Genomic DNA, 20,188 nt, shown 5'->3' on the forward strand with positions numbered 1-20,188 from the left:
CAACTACAGGGAAGTTGCAACTTAAGGGTCTCTTGGGTTATGTGGCTCAAGACTGTTCATTATGCTGTCAGCCAGCTGTGGTGGTTAGAAAGTTCTTTAAAGAGCTGATTGAGGGAGCCGGGCCCCTCAGTTTGGGAACAGATTCTCTGAGAGGGCACTCCACCCTCCCTGAATTGTGTGCTATGTCTTGCGGTGGGCCTGGCTGTGCTGTGAGACTGGGGCTCCCCTGCCCTGGCTCCCATTGCTGATGTGTTTTGTCCCCAAGGTATATGTTGTCAGTCATCTCAGTCCCTTTGAACAGAATTCCTGCTTTTAGGGGAACCTGTCATAATTCATCACGCCTGTAAATAAGACCTGGTTTGGGGGCCCACATGGAGGGCCTGATTGTCTCCTGTTAGGTTTCTGCTTTTCCCCTTGTCCAGCTTTCCAGGGTCTTCCAGCTCTTCTTGTCTCATTTGGGTTACGGTCTTATCACCCATTGATTTGCCAAGAAACCTGTATGTCCTTCAGGTCCTAGAGAAACTGGTCCAATGCTGGAAGCACTTCAGGGTAGGATCATAGTTGGAAAACCCAAAGGTTTGTCTCAGTTGATGAGGGCATCTTGTCCGTAGGTTATTGTGGCTCATCCTGGGGATTCCAAGCAGAAGCCTGGCCATACTGTGTGTGCTGTTTTGTTTTTTGATACTCCTGAGAACAGGCTGCCCTGCTTTGCTGGCTAACTTGCTCCTAGCAATCTTCTAGCACTTCTGTCACCTCCTCCCACAATTCTCCCCAGAGCTTGGGTTAGACATTCTCACCTGCAGATTGGAATTTCTACCCTCCTTTGAACATCAGACTGCATTTGTATACTTCCAGCTATATTGCAACTCCTCAGTTTCTTTTCTGTTCTTTTCAGAGCACCAGTTGTGATGCACAGTCCCCATTTATATGACTGAGCATTTGGACCACACACGTCAGACACTTTAAACAAGGGTTGAGTGGGGTGGGGATGGAAGAGAGATTCTGGGGCTCTTTCCCAACAGTGTTTAATTCCTTAGTACCCTCAATGCACTGAGTGAGTTGGAGGACTGGAAAGGGAAACAGCCAGTCCTAGGAACTGCATTTCCTGTGAGTAGTGAGTGAGGCCTTGGCTCAGCACAGCAGCCCCTGCATGGCTGCAGTTGCTTCCTCCATTCCAAATAGCACCCAGACCACAGAAGGCCCAGAACTAAGTATTTCAGAATGGCTAAGACTGGGTCCTGAGCAATTAACTCCTTTGCCAGTGCTTCTTTGACTTTTGGGTCATATGGGGGCAGATTGTTTTCTCTGGATGTAAGAAACAGAGAGACAAGGCAAAGGATAGGAGGAAGTGGGCATGGAGACCAGATGTGTCCCAAGGTGGCCAAAACCAGGCCAGTGATCAGTCTTGGATCTTCTGGAAAGTGCAGGTTGGACCCATGAAAGGAACAGGGACATCAGAATCACCTTCCTACATCAGTTGGCCCGTTAAGCACTCAGCAGTTTCCAGGAAGTGCTGCTCCGTATTCCTGCCCACAGGCATTGCCCACTCTTTTGGTTGCCACCATGTGAGCCCTGGCAGTGGGATGGCCTGGTCTCTCCCGACCTCTGTGGGCTGACCCACACAGGAGGCAGCCATGATGAAGGAGCCCCCTGTGGTGAGCTGAAGGTCCAGATCAAGACAGAATCTGGTTCATGCTCCTGGCAGTTGGCAGCTGTCAGCCTGGGCTTGGCAGTGAGTCAGTGATTGGAGCCTTGGGTTTTATAAAGGCATTACTGTCTCCCCTTGTGTATGGTCCCTGTTCAACACTGCTTTGAATGGGTTTGGGGAGCAAGGACTTCTACGTGAGGAGTTGTAATGTTACCACAAAAATGGATTTTCATGAGCAGGTGGATTCTTGAGAATTGTATGAAATGTTTTCATGCACAACTCAGAAGGTTAAGAAATAGGAGTTACGGGGCCGGGCGGTGGCGCTAAAGGTAGGTGCCTGCCTTGCCTGCGCTAGCCTTGGACGGACCGCGGTTCGATCCCCCCGGTGTCCCATATGGTCCCCCCAAGCCAGGAGCAACTTCTGAGCACATAGCCAGGAGTAACCCCTGAGCATTACCGGGTGTGGCCCAAAAACCAAAAAAAAAAAAAAAAAAGAAATAGGAGTTACTACACAATTTAAGTAGATGGATTTGGATCCTTCCCCAAATGTGTAGGCCTCTCCTTTAACCTGAGAAGCACACCACTTGTCCTGTCTCACACTGCCAACTCCCACTTATGACTTACCATGTATTATCTCCTTGTCTCTAGTGTACAAGGAACTGCTCTTTTCCAGACAGCATTATCTATCGAGTGCACACTTTCTTAGTCTGAAATTGTGTTTCTGGGCTTCTCTCAGCGATTCTGTATTGTCCAGTTCTTTCCTGGTCTCCGGCTATGCTGTCAATATCTGGGCCTTCAAGCTCTGCCTGAATGTGACATCTGTCTGAATACTTGAGCCCTACCAATTCATACAGTCTGCTTAAGCTTTTGCAAAGAGAATGAGGCCAAGAGAGAAGGGTTGAAGGGATGAAGCCTAAATTTTATCTGCTACTATCTCTCAACCTGTTATCTATTTTGATGGTGATATTTAAAGGGTCAACTAGACTAAATTAACTAGTTAAGCTGATGCTCCTGCTATAATTGTGTGTGTGTGTGGGGAGTTTGGGGGAGAGTGGGCCAAAAGCATGCAAGGAAGGTAATTGAGGAAGCCTGAGGAGCTTTGGGCCTGGCCCCTCTCAGATAGGTATTTTCATCCCTTCCACAGCGCCATTGTTTGCAAAGGAGTGTGCTCAACTCCTGGGACAGATGTTGTCTGTGGCAGTACCAAGTGTTGGGCAGAGATGCCCACCTGGTGTCATCTCATCATACTGTTGTTCACCCATAGTTCATATGGCCCTTTGCCACCCTCCTGTGTCTGTTCTCCCAAGCATGCTTGGCAGACCAGCTGGGAAAGGAGAGGGCTGGTGGCTTAACAGACACTCCCCAGAGTAGCTGAGGGCTCTGGAATCTTTTCCAGAACCAGTCCCTTGTCTTCATCTGTCTTCCCCAGAGGCTGGTGGCTTGGCACATGCCGCCTAGAATTTTGCAGCCTGTGGCTACCTCTCTCACTCTTCCCAGTCAGAAATAGAAGATGGGGACAGAGGAGAAGGAAGTCACGTTTTATAAGGCAGAACTGTGTGGAAAGGCCATTGGCACTAAGGCAGGGGGCTCTGGAAAGGAAATGCTCCTATCTATACAGATGGACCATGAGGCCACTACAGTGCAGCTGCCTTTGCCTTTCAAGTGGCCAGTGCTATGGTCCAGCAGTTTTAAAGGTGTTTTTTTCCCTCTGTGCTGGATGTCCACCTTTCTAGAGGACCCTATACATTAGCATCAGCTTGTGCAACTTACCTTTGTCTCACACAACCAAGGCTTGCTACAGGGAAGCCCAGACCCCTATTCCTGCTCTGTGCTTGGGAATGGGGCATGCCACAGAGCAGCCTCTCCCTGCTGCCCAAACATACAGGGCCCAACTGGGTTTGATGAAAGTCCACAGGCCCCTGCAGAGCAGGTTGCCTTGTGTGTTTTCAGGGTCTGGGCTCAACAAGAGCACAATTAGAGTTCAGGCCAGGTGGTTCTTCTAGCATTTTGCTGGCCAGCCCAGTCATTGCCATCTCCTTCCCTGTTGGGAACAGCCAATGCACAGGCACTGCTTGTGCAGAAGGCCCAGAGTCCAGGGCCTTTGAATGTACATTTGACACTTGGTGATATCAGGTGTGAGGCCTTTGCCACCACAGTCAGTAGACAGGAGTTAAGATGGCAGTGAGAGGATAATAGCGATCCCTATAAAGGCTCATGGGTGCCTTGCCCACATCTTCTCAGCAGCCCCGCTGCCTCCTGCCACCAAGAGCTTTCAGTTCCCTGTGCTCTGAGCCAGGCACTCAAGAAAACTCAAGGCAAATATGCTGCTTTAGGAGGATTGAGGCCTGAGCCATGGAGCTGCCTGTTGACTGGACTTCCCACTACCCTTGCACAGCTCCCCCAGCAGATATAGGCACAAAATTCACACTTTGGATGAACATAGAGACATTTCAGAACCATGATTCTCAGATTACTCCAGCTAGCAAGGAAGGAAATAATGCATTTATCTGACATGTTGCATACATGTTGTCCCCCAACACTACCAAGGGTCACTCCTGAGCATAGAGCTAAGAATCAGTCTAGAGTGCAGCCTGGAGTCATCCCCATAGCAAAACAAAAGGAAAGGAAAGGAGCCTGGAGGAGGTCGAAATGGCTTCACTACCTTGGGAGATCTGAATGTCATCTTTGTCAACAGACACATGGTGTTCACTGCACCTGGCATGTGCAACCAATACGGGGTTTGTGTGTTTTCTGCGTGTTCATTCAGGCCTGTGCTGACACACAGGTGCCTCTATACATGGGGACCCTCCCCCCATAAGCATGAGTGTGGGAGATCTTCATGCCTCCCTAGAGCCTCCCATACTGACCTGATGCACTGCTGTCTCTTGCCCGAGTACCACACACTGGTCTGGGCAGGCTCCAGCAGTCCTGAGCCAGGGGTCCCGGAGATTCCAAGAGTTTAAGCCTTCAGTCTCTAACCCAGTTGTTTCCCAAAGTGGTGACAACTGACTGAGAGACAGTGCAGCAGTACAGTGTGAGATTCTTGCTTTACATATAACCAACCTTGGTTGGATCCTCGGTATCACATATGTTCCCCCTAGAAATAGAAGTGAACCCTGAGTACAGAGACAGGTAAAATCTATGAGCACTGTGGGTTTACCCCTCTACCCCAACACAACAAAAATTTAATAGTGTCACTCCTGAGGCACTATATTGATTTGTGGGGTGGGGTTACTAATCTCTGGTGCAATTGGGAGGCACTTTCTGTTTATTTAAAGAAAGCAGATTTTAAGGGACGAGCTAGGGAATTATTGTTTTTTGAAATAGCACCTGGAGGCCAAGTACCTTTGGGAACCTGTACTCTATCCTATCCCCAGCCAGCAGCCTTGGCTCTTGTGGACTGTGGGCCTGGCTTCAGGACAGTAAGAATGCAGAGAGTGGGAACTCCTGGGAGGCAGGGCCAGACTGGATATGGCCAGGCTCTGTGTAGATGAGCTGTGGGCCCTGCATCCCACCTCAGCCCTGCCTGAGGGGTTGGTCTCTTCACCTCATTCTCCCAAACTAGGACACACTCCGCCTTAGGGAGCAGTGTCAGCATCTATTTAGCAGCCTAAAGGCTAGGGGTGCTCTCTACAGAAGAGGGAAGGGTCTGCTTCTCAGGACCCCCTCTCCCCCAGAGCACAGGAGGGAAGGGAGGAAGCTGGTAAGCTGGGACAGCACTACAGGGATCTCTGTGGGATGAGTGGGCCTGGACAGACTTGACTGGAGCTCAGTCAGACCCAGCCCAGCTTGCAGGCCCCAGGGAAACCAGCAGGAGAGAAACTTCTTAAGTACCAGATTGAGAGTTCAAGTTTGTGGGCTTCATGAGGGTAACCAGAGTATGGCTCCCTTGTGTTCCAGCCCCCCAGTTTCTGAGGCCCCAGAACCAAACCAAAGGGTGTTGGTAGAGGCAAGTCTGTCATGGTGGGGGTAGGTTCTGGGTTGCATTCCAGCCAGCCTTTAATGGGTGAGGGCCTTGACCTCCTCTTTCTCCCTCTGCAGTGTCTTAGATGATGAAGGGAGTAACCTGAGGCAACAGAAGTTGGACCGGCAGGTGAGAAGGGCTGGGGCTGGTGGAGGGGGAAGCTGGACCTTCCTGGGGTGATGCTCTGATGCTAAGATGAACCACTCTGGAGAGAGAGAGCTCCTGTCTGCTTGGCTTTAGTGCTGCTGCTGGGGGAGGCTGTGCCCAGGGCTGCCAGGGAGAGAGCAGCTTCCAGCCTGGATCTTATGCTCTTTTCCTGTCTCCAAGCCCTCCAGTACCAAGGATGTGAGTCCTAACCTCCACTTTGCCATGTCCCTCATTGGGGTTTCTAGAACACTGCCAGGCCAGCAGGACCTTTGTTTTGGTGCTGCTCTGGAGTCCCCTCCCCTCTCTTAGGTGGAGATAGTGGCCTCCCTCTTCAGGAGCCCTCTACCTTTTTGCCTGTCTGGTGCCTCTATAGCGGGCCCTGCTGGAACAGAAGCAGAAGAAGAAACGTCAGGAGCCCCTGATGGTGCAGTCCAATGCCGATGGCACAGGGCGGCCTCGGAGCCGGCGGGCTCGGCGCTCAGAGGAGCAAGCGCCCTTGGTGGAGTCCTACCTCAGCAGTGGCGGCAGCACCAGCTACCAAGGTATCTAGACCCCTTACCTTCCCTCTTCTCAGGGCTGACCCTGCACTGTGTCTTCTCACCCTGATCCAGCTCTGGAGGGTCCCTGATCAGGTGAGGGGCTCCTCTCATGCCTGACCAGGTAAGGCTCCCAACTCAGGAGGGCCGTGGATGGAGGAATGGGACTTGAGACACCTAAGATGCTCAGGTTATTGGCTTGCCAGGTGTTGGAGCCAGAGACTAAAGCTTCAATTTTATATGTTTGCTCTTGGGCTTATGTTAGGGGCTACTCCTGGCTCTGTGCTGGAAGTAAAGAAGTAGAGGCTACTGCTGGTGGTACCTGGGATTGAACCCAGGTCTCCTACATACAGCCCATGGAGCACTCTGTATGCCCCAGAAGTGAAAACTTTCTGGATCTGGGAGTTGCAAAGTCCAGGTTTCTGGCTGATACTTCACAGACAGCAGGTGCTGAAGTGGCGTTCTGCTTCCCATCGGTGTTCTGCCTCCTGAGAGGAAGCTGCTCAGCATCCTTCCGACAATGAATGTGTCTTCTTACACAGATGCCCTTCCTGCTTCTCTATCCTTTTCTTCAGTATGCCTCCTTTTCCCCACTTCACCTACCACATTCCAGATCTGCTCTCTGAGTCAGGTCACCCCATAGCCTCTAGTTGCCTCCATACACCCTGGCTCCCTGAAAAACCTCCTAGGGGCCATTCTCTGCAGCTTCTCATGAACTAAGGAATGGCCCCACCTCACCCCTGAACTCAGTAGGCTTCAGTGAAGAACTTGCTGTTGAAACCCCCCTTTCTCTCCATGCTTCCTGGGGTGTTGGGCTGAGCAGAGGGCACCTGTTGTTTGGATCCCAAGAAGTCTGTGCCTTGTAGAGTCCCAGTCCCAGTCCTGCCAAGGCTATCCTCAGAATGAATGGGCCCTGCTCCCAGGCCCTTGGGCTTGTGCCAGAGGCAGTGCCTCGAGGCTCTGAGCCAATCTTGTGATCACTGATGGGCTGTGGTTTGTGGCAGGTGTCTCTCAGTGCTGAGTGGGCTGGGGCAGTGCTAGGCTGCAGAGACACTGTAGCACATCTGAGCAAAGGATCTTCCATGGCAGGAGATGAAGTTTCTGGGCATGTCATAGCTGGCCCTCCACCATCCCTCTTCTACTCTCTTGAGATGAGCAAGGCTCTCTCTCTCGCCCTCTGGCTCATCTCTCCCCTGTCAAATGAGGACAGCCTTCTCTGGACTTCACAAATTAAAAGTTGAGCTAGGCAGCGAGGGCTGGAGCACAGGCTTTGCATACAAGAAGCCTAGACTCCACATGTGCTTCTCCTCACAGGCATCTCAGTCACCACATTGCTTTTATTGCTTCTCCAGGGTTCCTGACTTTGCAGGGCTTAGTTATTGGCAAAGCTGTGGAGGGAGAGAGATGGCTGGGCCATCTCAGAGGCTAGCTAGCTGCTAAGCTAGAATTGGGCTTTCCTGGAGCACCCAACCACCCCTGTACTGCCCTCTGCTGGCCCTTGTACTAAATGCAAGGTTGTCAGCAGGGTAAGGGGATTTGACAAATCAGAAAGAAAGGTTTGTTCAGGGAACTAGACTTTGACCCATCCATTGTCCATGTTATGCTAACATGTTAATCATGCCAAATATACATCTGGTTAAATTTTTAATGTTTGAGTTTGGTTCAGTAATTCTTTATCATTTTTAAAAAGTGACCCACTTTAGGGCTAGAGATATAATCCAAGTGGTAGAGTGCTTGCCTTGCACACAGCATCCCCGGCATCCCATATGGTCCCCTGAGCACTGCCAGAAGTGCCAGGTGTGATCCAAAAAATAATAAACAAAAATCGGGGTCCTACTCTTCATATACCTTCATGTTCATTCTAGGCACATATACATCGCAATATTAGGTACTTGCATATATTGTCAAGGGATCAGCCCAATGAGTCTAGTTAACATTCTCCCCCCAACAATTACACCCATTTTTTCAGTATTTATTGAGGGTATTCTCTGAACTCAGGCTGGCTGTACTGAAGAAGCCTGGAGGGCATGATGGCTGGCTCCTTCCTACTTGAACTTAGGGGTAGACAAGGAGATTCCAGCAGATCATCAGAGCCATTTATGGCAGAACGAAGGCAGCCATTGGGGGAAGTGAACAACTGGTCCAAGGGATTCCAGAAAGGCTCCCATGAGCTGCATTGTGCAGAATTGGCTGGAGTTCACAGAGTGTGATGTGGGGGATAGCATGGTGATGAGGACAGGTACTGGTTCTGGGGCTGGGACATGTGTAAATGGGCCAGTGTTACATACAGGGAGTTGCATGTAACATGCAGGGCTTACATGCAGAGCTACATGCAGGGCTCCACCTGCAGGAGAATCTTTCTCCACCTTAACAGTGGTGAGAAGAAACCTCAAGGCCTTTTTGAGGTTTACTCTGTGGATTCTCTGGGCTGGGTTTGGAGGGTTGTAGACTGCCCTCCTTCCCCAGTGACAGCCTTCTGAGATATGGTTATTGGTGTGTCCTCAAGTTGTCCTCTTGCTCCAGTGCCCCTGGCACCCAGACACTTCTTGCAGAGTGAGGTGGTGTCTACTCTCCCTACCCTGCCCAGGCTCTGCACTCAGAATTCCTCTGCTCTTCTATCTGTCCTGGTTCTGTCCCACTGTAGGCTTCCCTTGCATTGGGCAGGCAGCATTGCCTCTTTTGCCTGGGCACCTTTGTCTTTAGAGATCAGTAGACCCAAATTCTGGGGCCCAGGACATAGCACAGACACCTGAGTAGGGCTTGGGTGGGTGTGGAGGGGCCAATGATGGACTGGAGAAGGCCCAGTTAGTAAATGATGTTGACACTGAGTGCCAGTTTCACCTCATTCCTGTTTCTCTCTGTCTCTGTCTCTGTCTCGGGCTCTCTCCTGAGCAGTTCAAGAGGCTGATTCCCTCGGCAGTACCCGCCTGTCAGCACCAGCCTCGGCCCAGAGAAGCAAGGCGGCGGCAGCGGGGGGCCAGGGCGGGGCCTCTAGGAAGGAGAAGAAGGGGAAGCACAAAGGTTGGCTCCCCCACATCATCACCTGCCAGGAGGCCTGGCTTCCACATGGGTGTGGGGTACTTGAGGGCAGGGCACAGGGCATGGGGGAGGCCTCGGGGAAGAAACAGAATGACCCATGCCTCCCACACCACCAGCTCACATGAACATGGGGACTGGCCTGGGGCTCCATCTCAGCACCTCATCACATGACCTGGGTCTCCTTTGCCTCCACTATGATCCCCGGAGAATCTCACCCAGCCAGACTCTTCTAGGCTCCCCTGCTGTCATGTGGGCTTCGTTGGCATTTCTGTAGTCCTGGCTCCACACCTTCGCTCCTCCGAATTTCTCTAGAATGGACCCCTAAAAATCAGGGACATGTAATGTCTCCTGGGCCCCTTCTCAGCCTGTTTCCTGAAGTGCTGGGGCCGGGGTCATGGGCATTCAGTGGTATGCTAGGGAATCCTCGGCTCCCGGGACTAAGTCAGCATTTTGGGGAGTTCTCAGTAGAGGTCAGATCTCTCACTGAGCAGAGCCCCAAACAGGAGCACAGTGTGTTGTAGGTTCCACCCTGCATTTTTCCTCAAGCCTGAGTCTGTCGCATTGTATATGCTGCCTGTGTGTGTGTGTGTGTGTGTGTGTGTGTGTGTGTGTGTGTGTGTGTTTATCTGGGAAAGCAAGCAAGCATTAGAGGGGCTGCATGTCCTCCCAGAGCAGTGTCCTGCATGGCCTTTCCCCAAACTCCTGCTTTGGACCCTGTGCTTTGCTAGCTGGTTTTGTTGCTGTCTGTCTGTTCCTATAGGAATAATCAGCTCTGGGTGCTTAGATCCTGGTGGCAGCTGAATAACCGGGGTCTATATCCCTTCAGTGCTTGCAAAAGAGCCCCCAAGACATTTGTTCTGTAATATGAGCTTCATCCAGTCCAACTTCGCAAAAGGTCACCTTCCCCCATGCTCCTCTCTCACCTACATCCTGAAGATCCAGGCCACCCCCACCCCACCCCACAGGGACTCAAGACTGTCCCTGCCTGCAGGCTCCGGCAGTGGGCCAGCAGCACTGGCAGAAGACAAGTGTGAGACCCGCACTCCGGTGCAGATCCTGACCGTGGGCCGCTCAGACCACACCCAGGACACAGGGGAGCCGGCAGCTGGAGGGGGCGCACAGCCCAGCGTGCAGGACCTCCGTGCCACGATGCAGAGGAAGGGTGAGCTCCGTGGGGTTCCAATGACACCCCCAAAAGCTCAGCCACAACCCCAGGTTTTCAGATGTGCCCTGCTTTGGGGATGTGGTATTCTAGCCCCACTCAGACCCTGATAGGGGCGCCTTGGAGGCCATTGAAGGAATTGGGCAGAGCCAGTGCAGAACCCCGAGGGAGGCCAAGGAGCAGAAGTGTGAGTCAGTCAGCAACCTGCCATGGCTCCTCACTCTACCCCTTCAGTTGTGCCCAATGGGAGTCACTTTCTTCTGCTCTTTCTGCCCAGCTAAGATTGCAGAGCTGGGGGAATAAGTTAGAAAATACAGAACAAATGCAGAAAGTCCATCGCCTAGTCCCCGGAGCAGGGCTACCTATACAGACTCAGGCAGCACAATGGAGTATGGGGACTCAGGACTTTGGCATTCTGGGCTGAAAGAGTAGCAGGGCCTTTCCTTGGTCCAGCCCTCAGAACCCCAGGGGCCTCAAGTCCAGCTTCAGCCTACAGGAAACACCAGAAAGGATGGGACAAGTCCAGGACCTGAGCCAGAACAGCGGGAGGGGCCCATCCTGAGGATTGGGCCTGTCACACTTGTACCTGAGTGTCTGTGTGTATGTGTGTGTGTGTGTGTGTGTGTGTGTGGCTGTGGCTCTGTGTGTGCCTGTGTGCATGTGTGTGTATGTGTGTACACACATGTGCAGGCAGATCAGTGCCAGGAGTTGGGGTGTATTGGGGCCAGGGCCCTGCTCACCCCTTCTGCCTCCCCTGCATGGCCCAGGCATCTCCAGCAGCATGAGCTTCGAAGAGGAAGAGGAGGAGGAGAACAGCTCCAGCTCATCCCAGCTCAACACCAACACCCGCCCCAGCTCTGCCACTAGCCGCAAGTCTGTGGTCAGGGTGAGCACAAAGCTGATAGACTGGGAGGGAGCAGAGGGGTTAAAGGGGTGATGTGTGAGCTAGGAAAGGGTGTCAAGGGGGCTCCCAATAGCTGGCACAGAGATGATACCTGCCAGGAGTTTATCTGGCCTGGGCTCCTCTGTCATATTTCTTCAGCCAAGCTAGAGCAGCCAACTTAGGACAGGGCAGGAGGTTGGATCTAACCTCTGAGATACACGCAAATCTTCACCTCAGGGATTGCTGAAGCAGTGAGGATAGTGACCCTGGAGGGCCACAGCATGGGGCCCTCTCGATCACCTGCTTTGATTTTGGCTCCTTTGCTTCAGCTCCCAGACCACTCTTTTATCGCTCGACTGCTCTTTCTCTCCCCACCATAGGAAACTGCCTCGGCCCCCAGCCCAACAGCCCCTGAGCCGACAGTGGAGGTGGAAGTCCAAGATCTGGAGGAGTTTGCACAGAGACCAGCGCCCCAGGGGATCACCATCAAGTGCCGCATCACGCGGGACAAGAAGGGCATGGATCGGGGCATGTACCCCACCTACTTCCTGCACCTGGACCGTGAGGATGGGAAGAAGGTGAGGGGCAAAGGGGAGCACAGCCCCTCCCCAAGGCCAGAGCTTCTAACTTTTGCCCAGAGCCATGTGCAGGGGAGAGTGGGAGTGTGTCCACTGTGGAACATGCCTTTCCTCCATTCCTCAAGGTCTTTCTCCTGGCGGGAAGGAAAAGAAAGAAGAGCAAAACCTCCAATTACCTCATCTCTGTGGACCCCACGGACTTGTCTCGAGGAGGGGACAGCTACATCGGGAAACTGCGGTATCTACACCCCAAACTGGTGGTGGTGGGTGAGGGCAGGGCAAATGCTGGCCAAGTCAGCTCCTGGGCTAGGGCTGGATCACTTTCAAGAGTCTTCTCTGCCTACTGGACCCCATAGCCCTGGTCTTTGCCTCTTAGAGCCTTTTACCCCAAGCTACTCCGAGGCGAACGTTACCTTCATGGTTCATGACCCAGAGATCCTAGTGGAGAGCTGGGGGGAATACCTAGGCTACAGAGCCTGGGTTGAGTGTGAGGTCCTGTGAGGACAGTGTTGGCTTCCTTGTTGGGGTGTGAGCCAGGACTCAGTGTAGGAGAGTACGCTGAGAAAAAGGGTTTGGGGACATAGACCAGACACAGGTAAGTAACTAACCAAACCAGACTTGGGCAGGTCAGGACAGAGAGATGTTCTCACCTGCCTTTGGGGGGAACAGGATCCCCAGTACTGACTTACCAGAGGTCACTCTGTACCTCATTGCTCAGGGCAACTCTGACCCAGATTTTCCTCTGATCTTCCCTCGCTGCACTGAAAGGCCTGTTGTTGATGAAGATCATCTTCCAAGATGACACTCAGTACACCCCTAGAACCCCACCCCACCTGATCCAGAATGCTTTTCTGGCAACTTGGAGGGATACCCTGAGATTTTCCTGCTTTGGCCTGAGGGCACCTGGCCCTTTCTTGACTGTGCCTATTCCTCAGGTCCAACCTCATGGGCACCAAGTTCACTGTTTACGACAATGGAGTCAATCCTCAGAAGGCCTCGTCCTCCACTTTGGAAAGTGGAACCTTGCGCCAGGAGCTGGCTGCCGTGTGCTACGTGAGTGCTGGATCCTGGGCCCCATCAACCTTTCTTTTCGTGGTCCCTTATTCTAATCTAGCTCAGGAATCTTTTCCATCTCTTCATCCCTATCCCTTCTCTCCCCCATCCCTGTCATCTCTTTGTGTCCATACAAGGTGGCACCAAGCTAGGCTGTTTTCTGAGGAGTGGTCCTTGGCTGGGAGAGGGTCCGGCCAAACTCTCTTCTCCAGAGCCCAGACTACAGGAGCCCAGCCACCTGCCAGGAGAGCACTAGAGTCAAGGCCTAGCTCCACACAGCAGTGTTTAGGAGCTTCTGGAGAGGAGGGAGGAAGTGGCTTGGTGGCCATGGGCACATTGCCTTTTCTGTTCATGGTATTCTGTTCCCGCATGGACAATGAGACCCTCTCATGTACACAACCCATATAGATGAAGAAAATGAATCTTAGAGGTTGAGGCATTTGCATACATCACACGATGTATGAATGATCTGGAAAATAAACGCCACTTATTAACCTCATTTTTAACATGTGGGGTTAGTTCCCTCATTACCTTGCTCCAGACCTGTTCACAGGCCCCTTGCGAACAAATAGCTGTTTTGTGTGGCTGAGTGCTGCCATCTGCTGGTCAGATTTGGAGAGGCAGCTCAGGATATAGTAGTGACACCACAGACAGGGGTACAGCCCTTGGGCCTTCATCTCCTAATGCAGGACAGAAATTATGGCTTAGATACATGAAGTGAATATGTTCCAGGTAAATGCAGTGGAGTAAGAGACGAAGCAGGGAGGAGGATTGGGTAATGTCTGGGAGTATGTGGGCTTAGGGCAGTGCTTCTCAATTATTTTCTGTCATGCCCCCTAGGAAGAAGAAAACATTTTTCGTGCCCCCCGTGCAACTGTAAATAGTATCTTTATTAACTTTAACTTGCAAAATAAAAATATATAAAATAATTTGAGCTGATTTTTTAATCAGAGGTGATGTCTGGATTAATCCAGAACACGTTTTGCAATGTAGAGCTTTTCAAAGCGGAGTTTGAAGAAGGGCACAGCAACTCTCAGCTCCAGAGACATACAGAGACATAAACACGGGGCTTAGCTTGTTAGAACAGTGTTTGCCGAGGTCAAACGCGTCCCCCTTTATGGATCCTCGAGCCACCCCTAGGAGGCACGCCCCACTATTTAAAAAGCACTGGCTTAGGGAGGCCTCACAGAGGTGGTGTTTGGGTGTGATGCAGACAGATGGAAGTGAGCACCAGCAAGGAGGTACAAAGAAGACAGCTAGGGGGAAACAGTCCTGTGAATGTGGGAAGTCCTGTGGAGGGATGAGGGAGGGTACGGGGGGGAGGGTATTGCAGACCATCAGACAGTATGGCAGGCCTGGAAGGTCAAGGTCAAAGTAAAATCTTCAGCTTTTAATGTGAATTGGGGTGGAGTGGGTAGTGATCAGATACAGCATGATTGGTGGGTACTGTGAAGAGACCAGATGACAGGTATTTCAGGAAGTTGGGGGTCTGAGCCAAGGATGGAAACCAGGAAACTTGGAGTCCAGCTGAAGCCCTGCCTCGATGTAATATAGGCTACATGGCTCCCTGGGGTTCTAGGACCATCCAAAGGAGGTATGGTCACCTCAGGTGCAGGTAGGTGGGGGAGGCATTTTGTTTTTGCTTGCTTAAAGAAGATGAGTTCCCAGGTGACCAGAGGGATTTTTTTTTTTTTTCCGAAAAGGGAGCTGGAGACTATATGAGATTGGGAGCCTGAGTCCAAGTTTCCTTCTATGGTGAGGGAGGCTATTGGGAAATGATCCCAACATTGCAAATGGATGAGAAGGGGTGAGAGAAGGGGTGTGTGGCTCCAGGTCATTTTTTCCAGAAATGGAAAAAGGGGAAACTGATTGTAGCAGAAACAGGGAAGATGGCATGAAGGGGAGTTTGCAGAGTGTGGCGGCAGGAGCTCGATTCTAGATGTGTAGGATTTGGGCCATCTACTGGCCATTCTAGAGAAGACTGTAGGAAGTCACTCATGGAATTTATTCCCACCCCCTCCTTTGACTCCATTGTGTCCACCCAGTAAGTAGATTTGTCAGATGGTCAGTGTTGGGTCTTTCTGTTTTCCAGGAGACAAATGTTCTCGGTTTCAAGGGCCCACGGAAGATGAGTGTAATTGTCCCAGGCATGAATATGGTTCATGAGAGAGTCTCTATCCGACCCCGTAACGTGAGTGTTGCGTCTCCCCACCCCTGTACTACTTGTTCCCACTGCTGTCTTAGCCCCAGTCCATCTGGTGTATGGGGGCAGGACACCCCAGCATTTGGAGCCCCTTTGATGGCAGCTCAGACACGGCTGCCCTCATAGGAGCATGAGACATTGCTGGCACGCTGGCAGAATAAGAACACGGAGAGTATCATCGAGCTGCAAAACAAGACGCCCGTGTGGAACGATGATACCCAGTCCTACGTGCTCAACTTCCACGGGCGCGTCACGCAGGCCTCCGTGAAGAACTTCCAGATCATACATGGCAATGACCGTGAGTGTCTCCACCCCACCTTGTCAGGCCCAAATGGTGCTCCGAGCCCAAGATTCAGCTTCCTTAGCCCTGCCCATGACTGGCCATGGTTTAAAGATGGGGGTTATATGGTCTAGATTAGATAACTTAGACAGAGAGAACCCTCTATCCAGAATTATGCAGGAACCTTCCCTGAGATTCTGGGCCCTGGACCACCTCAGGTGTGTGGGAACAGCCTGTGAACTGATGTTTTCTCTTTATCTCTATCCTGTACTATTTTTCTGCATTTTGCTTTTTCTTTGCCACCTTTGTCCTCTTTTCTGACTCTTCTCCCCTGTCTGTTTCACCTCTACCTATTTCTTTGCTTTTCACTTGCTCTTCCTTTTGTGCTGCTGATGTCTGTCTCCTCTGTCCTTCCCCACCTCCATGTCTCTCCATCCATGCTCGGGCTGGGCTTCAGCGGACTACATTGTGATGCAGTTTGGCCGCGTAGCTGAGGACGTGTTCACCATGGATTACAACTACCCGCTGTGCGCTCTGCAGGCTTTTGCCATCGCCCTGTCGAGCTTCGATAGCAAGCTGGCATGCGAGTAGAGGTCTCCTTGTGCCCTTTTGGATTGCTTGGCCTGGAGTGGAGCTGCCCGTCTCCCCCTGGAGACGGCCCTGCTGACCCTCTGTACATAGGCCTCCTGCAGATGGACCTGTGTCTCTTGACAGGTGGGGGGCATCCCATACCCTGCCAGCCAGGCCAGGAACTGGCTCCTCCATCTCTGCTGCTGAGTCAGGTTGGAGAAGGAACAGGGGTCCCTCTGTGTCTTAAGATTGACATGCACCCCCGCTCTCAGGCTGGTATCCTGGTGCAATCCTGTTTGCCAAGCTGAGTGCCCTCTTCAGGGAAGACATGTGGAGGGAGAGGAAGCACAACCCAGGGCTGCCAGAGGGCACAGCCATCCTCTCCCAGGCACCCAAAGCCCTCAGGTCCCCCACAGAGAGCTTGTGCATGCATGGGTTCGTGCATTCATGCATGGGACCATGAGTGCTTGCGTGCGTGAGGCCTGTAGGGCTCAGCAGCTTGACAAGCAGCAAAGGGTTGGAAGCCAAGGCTGGCAGCCTCAGGATAGCAGAACATCTTCTGACTTCAGAGACCTCTGCCTAACCTGGGTAAAGTTTTAGGGTGGTATGTGAAGGTGGAGGGATATAGAAGACAATTCCAGGATAACAGAGGTCTGGTTGATTGTGTCATGGAACTGGAGGCCTAGAGCCTGATTGATTTCTCTGGGCATCTGCTCATAGAGATGGTTAGAAGCTGGACTTTATGGTGAGACATATCTCCAGGCAAGTGTGCAGGACTCAGGCTCAGCATCACAAATCCAACTCTATGGCTGGGGTTGTCATGGGAGCCCTGTCAGCTGACCCTAGAGCTCTCTGGAGAGGCCCCTGCACAATCCCCAGAAACCAGACCCTGGACTCTACAGGCAAGTGGGAGTTGGGGGTAGGGGTTGGGGTGGGGCTGCTGGCACAGTCCCCTTCCTAAGCCAATGCCCAGAAAGAGGAAAGGTTGGCTGCTCTGGGAAAAATCCACCTTGGGGCATCGAGGATGCGCATCGGCTCCCTCTGCTGGCCAAGGACATGGTTGCTATGAGTGGTTCTAATGGGGCAAGTGAGATTGGGATAGGGAAATGGGATTGTGGGATGTTTTAGATCCCAGAGAGATCAAAGGCTTTAGAATGCTTAGAGTACAACTGCCATTTCAAGGGTATCATGCTCAGAATATGGACTCACCTTGGTCACCCTGGGTGGTGCGTGGCCAAGTTCAGAAACTTCAGCACCTCCAAGATTCAGCTCTTGGTGGTTCTCTGGCCCTCCTGGCGGACCCAAGTCACATCTACTCCTTCACCTTTTTCTCAATTCTGAAGACTTTAGTTGACATATGGACCTTGCATAGCACAAGTAGGAAACCAGGTAGTTCTTAATGAGAGGGCTTGTCAGTCTGATGAGGGTGGCCTGTGGCTGACACCTCCCCGAGAGTAAGTCTGTAAGTCTGAGGGCAGCAGCTGCCCATATCTCCTTTGGGCCAGGTCCTGTCCCCCTTACTCCTCACCCCACCATTCTGCCCCGGGGGCTCTGCCTCTCCTTTGTCTTGATGGGGAACAGGGAAGCACACAGCTGTTCTTCATTTCAGAGTATGTGCTTGAACATTCCTGCTCTATAGAAATGGTTTTTTAAAAAGTTTTTTTTTTTTTTTTTTTTTTTTTTATAAATCACGCTTGAAGCATGGACAAAAATGAACCTTTATAGTGGTGGGGAAAGGGTGCATTAAGGACTGAGGAAGTGCTCTCATGCCCTCATAATGTAGGTTGTTCAGAGTCAGTACATAAAGGCAGGCAGGATAGTTTTGGTTCTAACTCAGACATTAGGCCCTTACCTTCAGGAGACACCCTCCAATGATGTCACACTTGTTGCCAGATGCTGACCTTTCCACAGCTCTGGACCAGGAACCACAGGGGCACCAGGACTGCTCTGTTTCCCAGGGAAGGTATCCCAGCCTCTATTTAGTCCACTAGTCCCAGTTTTGGGCTATCTTTCCTGACTTGTTCATGAGGCCTGCTGACACCGGGGGTGGCAGAGCCTAGATGGTCTCTGTTATCAGCTGTAGCTGCTTCTCTGAGTCTGTCTGGATCCTAGAAGTAGCTGGCTGGCAGGTGGAAAATCAGAAGCATGAGGTAAAACTCAAGGCTTTTACTGTTCTCCTTTAGAACTGTGGAATCGGGGTAAAATTAGGGGTGCAGAGAGGCCAGTAGAGGCAGAGTTGGCTGATTAACTTGACAAGGTCAGGCAGAGACAGTCACCTTCGGGCATTGAGTGACAAGCGGGAGTGGCCATGTCACCTGCTAGAGAGCCAGTCCATCCTGGCCCCTTCCCATGATGCTGGTGGTCTGACCACTGGCCTCACAGACACACTCCCAAAGACTCAAAGCTGCCAAGGCCCTTGCAGACCACCAGGGCCCAACTTCCCCTGTAGTAAATTCTCCTGCTTTGCACCCTCTACCCAGATGGCCTGCGGCTAGGCTGGGAACTGGAACAAACAAAACCTGAGGGTGATAGGCAGCAGGGACTTCAGCAGTTCCTCTGTATCTTCTGCCCGACACAGTTCTTCAGACGGGGCAGGTCACGTTCCCAAATCTTCTCAGTTCTAGCTTTCTTTCCTTCTGGCTTTAAGGTGCTCTGTGTGTGTCTATGTGTGTCTGTGTATCTCTGTGTATTCCGGGGCAAAGGGCAAGCGGCACACAATCAGCCAAGATGTCTAATTGGGATCAGTCTCAAGAAAGCACAGGAAAGGGAAGAGGATAAGTTTAGGTTACCTGTGGCTTTTGTCTAATCATTTCATGCCCTGGGATCAGAATGCATACGTGGGAAAGTGCCAGCGTTCCCTTCCAGAGCTTTGGCCTCTAGGACACCACCCCAGAAAGTTGACTTTTTTCATCTTCTCCTAGCCAAAAGAAATCAAAATGTCACTGGCATGGCTTTGGAGTGGATCCAGACATGTTCTAGTGAATGTGCCTTAAAAATCACAACACTAGTTCAAAAGGAACATGACAGATGCAGGCCCAGACTGAGGACAGGTGGTAGCAGAGACCTTGGGGGCAGCCACCCCCAGATGACACAGATAGCTCTGCAGAGGCTGAGGGGAGCCCTGATCGCAAGCACAACTCCTGTCTGTCTGTCTGTCTGTCTGTCTGCAGGGTTCTTCCCACACTAGGTACTTGTCAACCCATGCTTTCCCTCTTTGAGCCATCATGACTCACGATACTAAGTGGCACACTTTCCAAATGGCTGAGAGCGTTTATTCTCTTGGGGGGCTGAAACCCAGATGTTGACCCATGCTGCCCCAGAACAGGCAGAAGGCTAGGCTCTCAACTGAACACCCTGGTCACTTTACCTCTGACTGACCACAGCTTCCTGTAGTCTCAGAACATAGGGAGAAAGGACATCACAGAAGCTTTGGGATAGGTTTGTGTTGGGGAAGTTTCCGGCCACATTGGGATAAACTAGTTGGTCAGGCAGAAAGTAGCTTGGGATACAGAGCAAACCCTGTTCTTGTTCTAGGACCATTTTCTCATCTGCACACAAGCTTACAGTAGAATTTGGAGTGAATGAAAGTTCATTTGCTTTCATTTCTACCTTTTTCTAGCTCATCACTGTGCCTTTTTTCTTTCCCAAGAAAGACTTCCCACTCCTCTCTTCAGTTCTATCACATCCTGCTCTGGCCCCCTCAACCCCCCATCCAGGTCCAGGTAGAGCCAAGGGAAGGCTGAGATGTTGAGTCTTCAAGAGGGAATGAGAGTGACTCAAAAAGGGAATCCCAGCCCTGGCCTCTGTCTTGTATTGGTGACAAAGCGGACTTAGTCAGGATGGGTGGGTGACATTTCTCTTACTGGGAGCATACATTTAGCCAGTTTTCATAATTGTAGAACGTGTATGTCTATTTGCACAAGATTGTCTTATCCTATTTTGGAGTGGTCAGACATCTTATTTTTGTTCATAATTATCTGGAGTTTTAGACAAACTTGCAAAACTGTGCTTTTATCAAGTGACTTTTTGAATAAACTTTGGTATTCTGGAGCAGATGTATTTTATTTATTGGTATGTGCAATGACAGTTGGTATTTTCCCATGTCGACATTATAAATGTTGTAGA

The 20,188-nt window shown here is 51.5% G+C and overlaps 1 protein-coding gene across 3 annotated transcripts in view; it reads left to right on the top strand.

The window, feature by feature from the left end:
• The window catches only part of TUB (TUB bipartite transcription factor), a 97,911-nt gene extending 80,333 nt beyond the window's left edge, over positions 1 to 17,578 (top strand). For 2 of the 3 annotated variants that reach the window (XM_049781020.1, XM_049781023.1), the window contains exons 2-12: positions 5,690 to 5,741; positions 6,133 to 6,301; positions 9,191 to 9,316; positions 10,326 to 10,496; positions 11,264 to 11,382; positions 11,760 to 11,957; positions 12,083 to 12,195; positions 12,893 to 13,010; positions 15,103 to 15,201; positions 15,340 to 15,511; positions 15,951 to 17,578. In XM_049781020.1, coding sequence (XP_049636977.1) covers positions 5,690 to 5,741; positions 6,133 to 6,301; positions 9,191 to 9,316; positions 10,326 to 10,496; positions 11,264 to 11,382; positions 11,760 to 11,957; positions 12,083 to 12,195; positions 12,893 to 13,010; positions 15,103 to 15,201; positions 15,340 to 15,511; positions 15,951 to 16,084 — 1,471 coding nt within the window. In that variant the 3' untranslated portion in view covers positions 16,085 to 17,578. The remainder of the gene's footprint in view (positions 1 to 5,689; positions 5,742 to 6,132; positions 6,302 to 9,190; positions 9,317 to 10,325; positions 10,497 to 11,263; positions 11,383 to 11,759; positions 11,958 to 12,082; positions 12,196 to 12,892; positions 13,011 to 15,102; positions 15,202 to 15,339; positions 15,512 to 15,950) is intronic. The other variant, XM_049781021.1, reaches the window with a different exon arrangement.
• The last annotated feature ends 2,610 nt before the right edge of the window (positions 17,579 to 20,188 follow it).

The sequence above is a fragment of the Suncus etruscus genome, chromosome 9, assembly GCF_024139225.1.
Source record: "Suncus etruscus isolate mSunEtr1 chromosome 9, mSunEtr1.pri.cur, whole genome shotgun sequence".
In the NCBI taxonomy this organism is placed as follows: Eukaryota; Metazoa; Chordata; class Mammalia; order Eulipotyphla; family Soricidae; genus Suncus; species Suncus etruscus.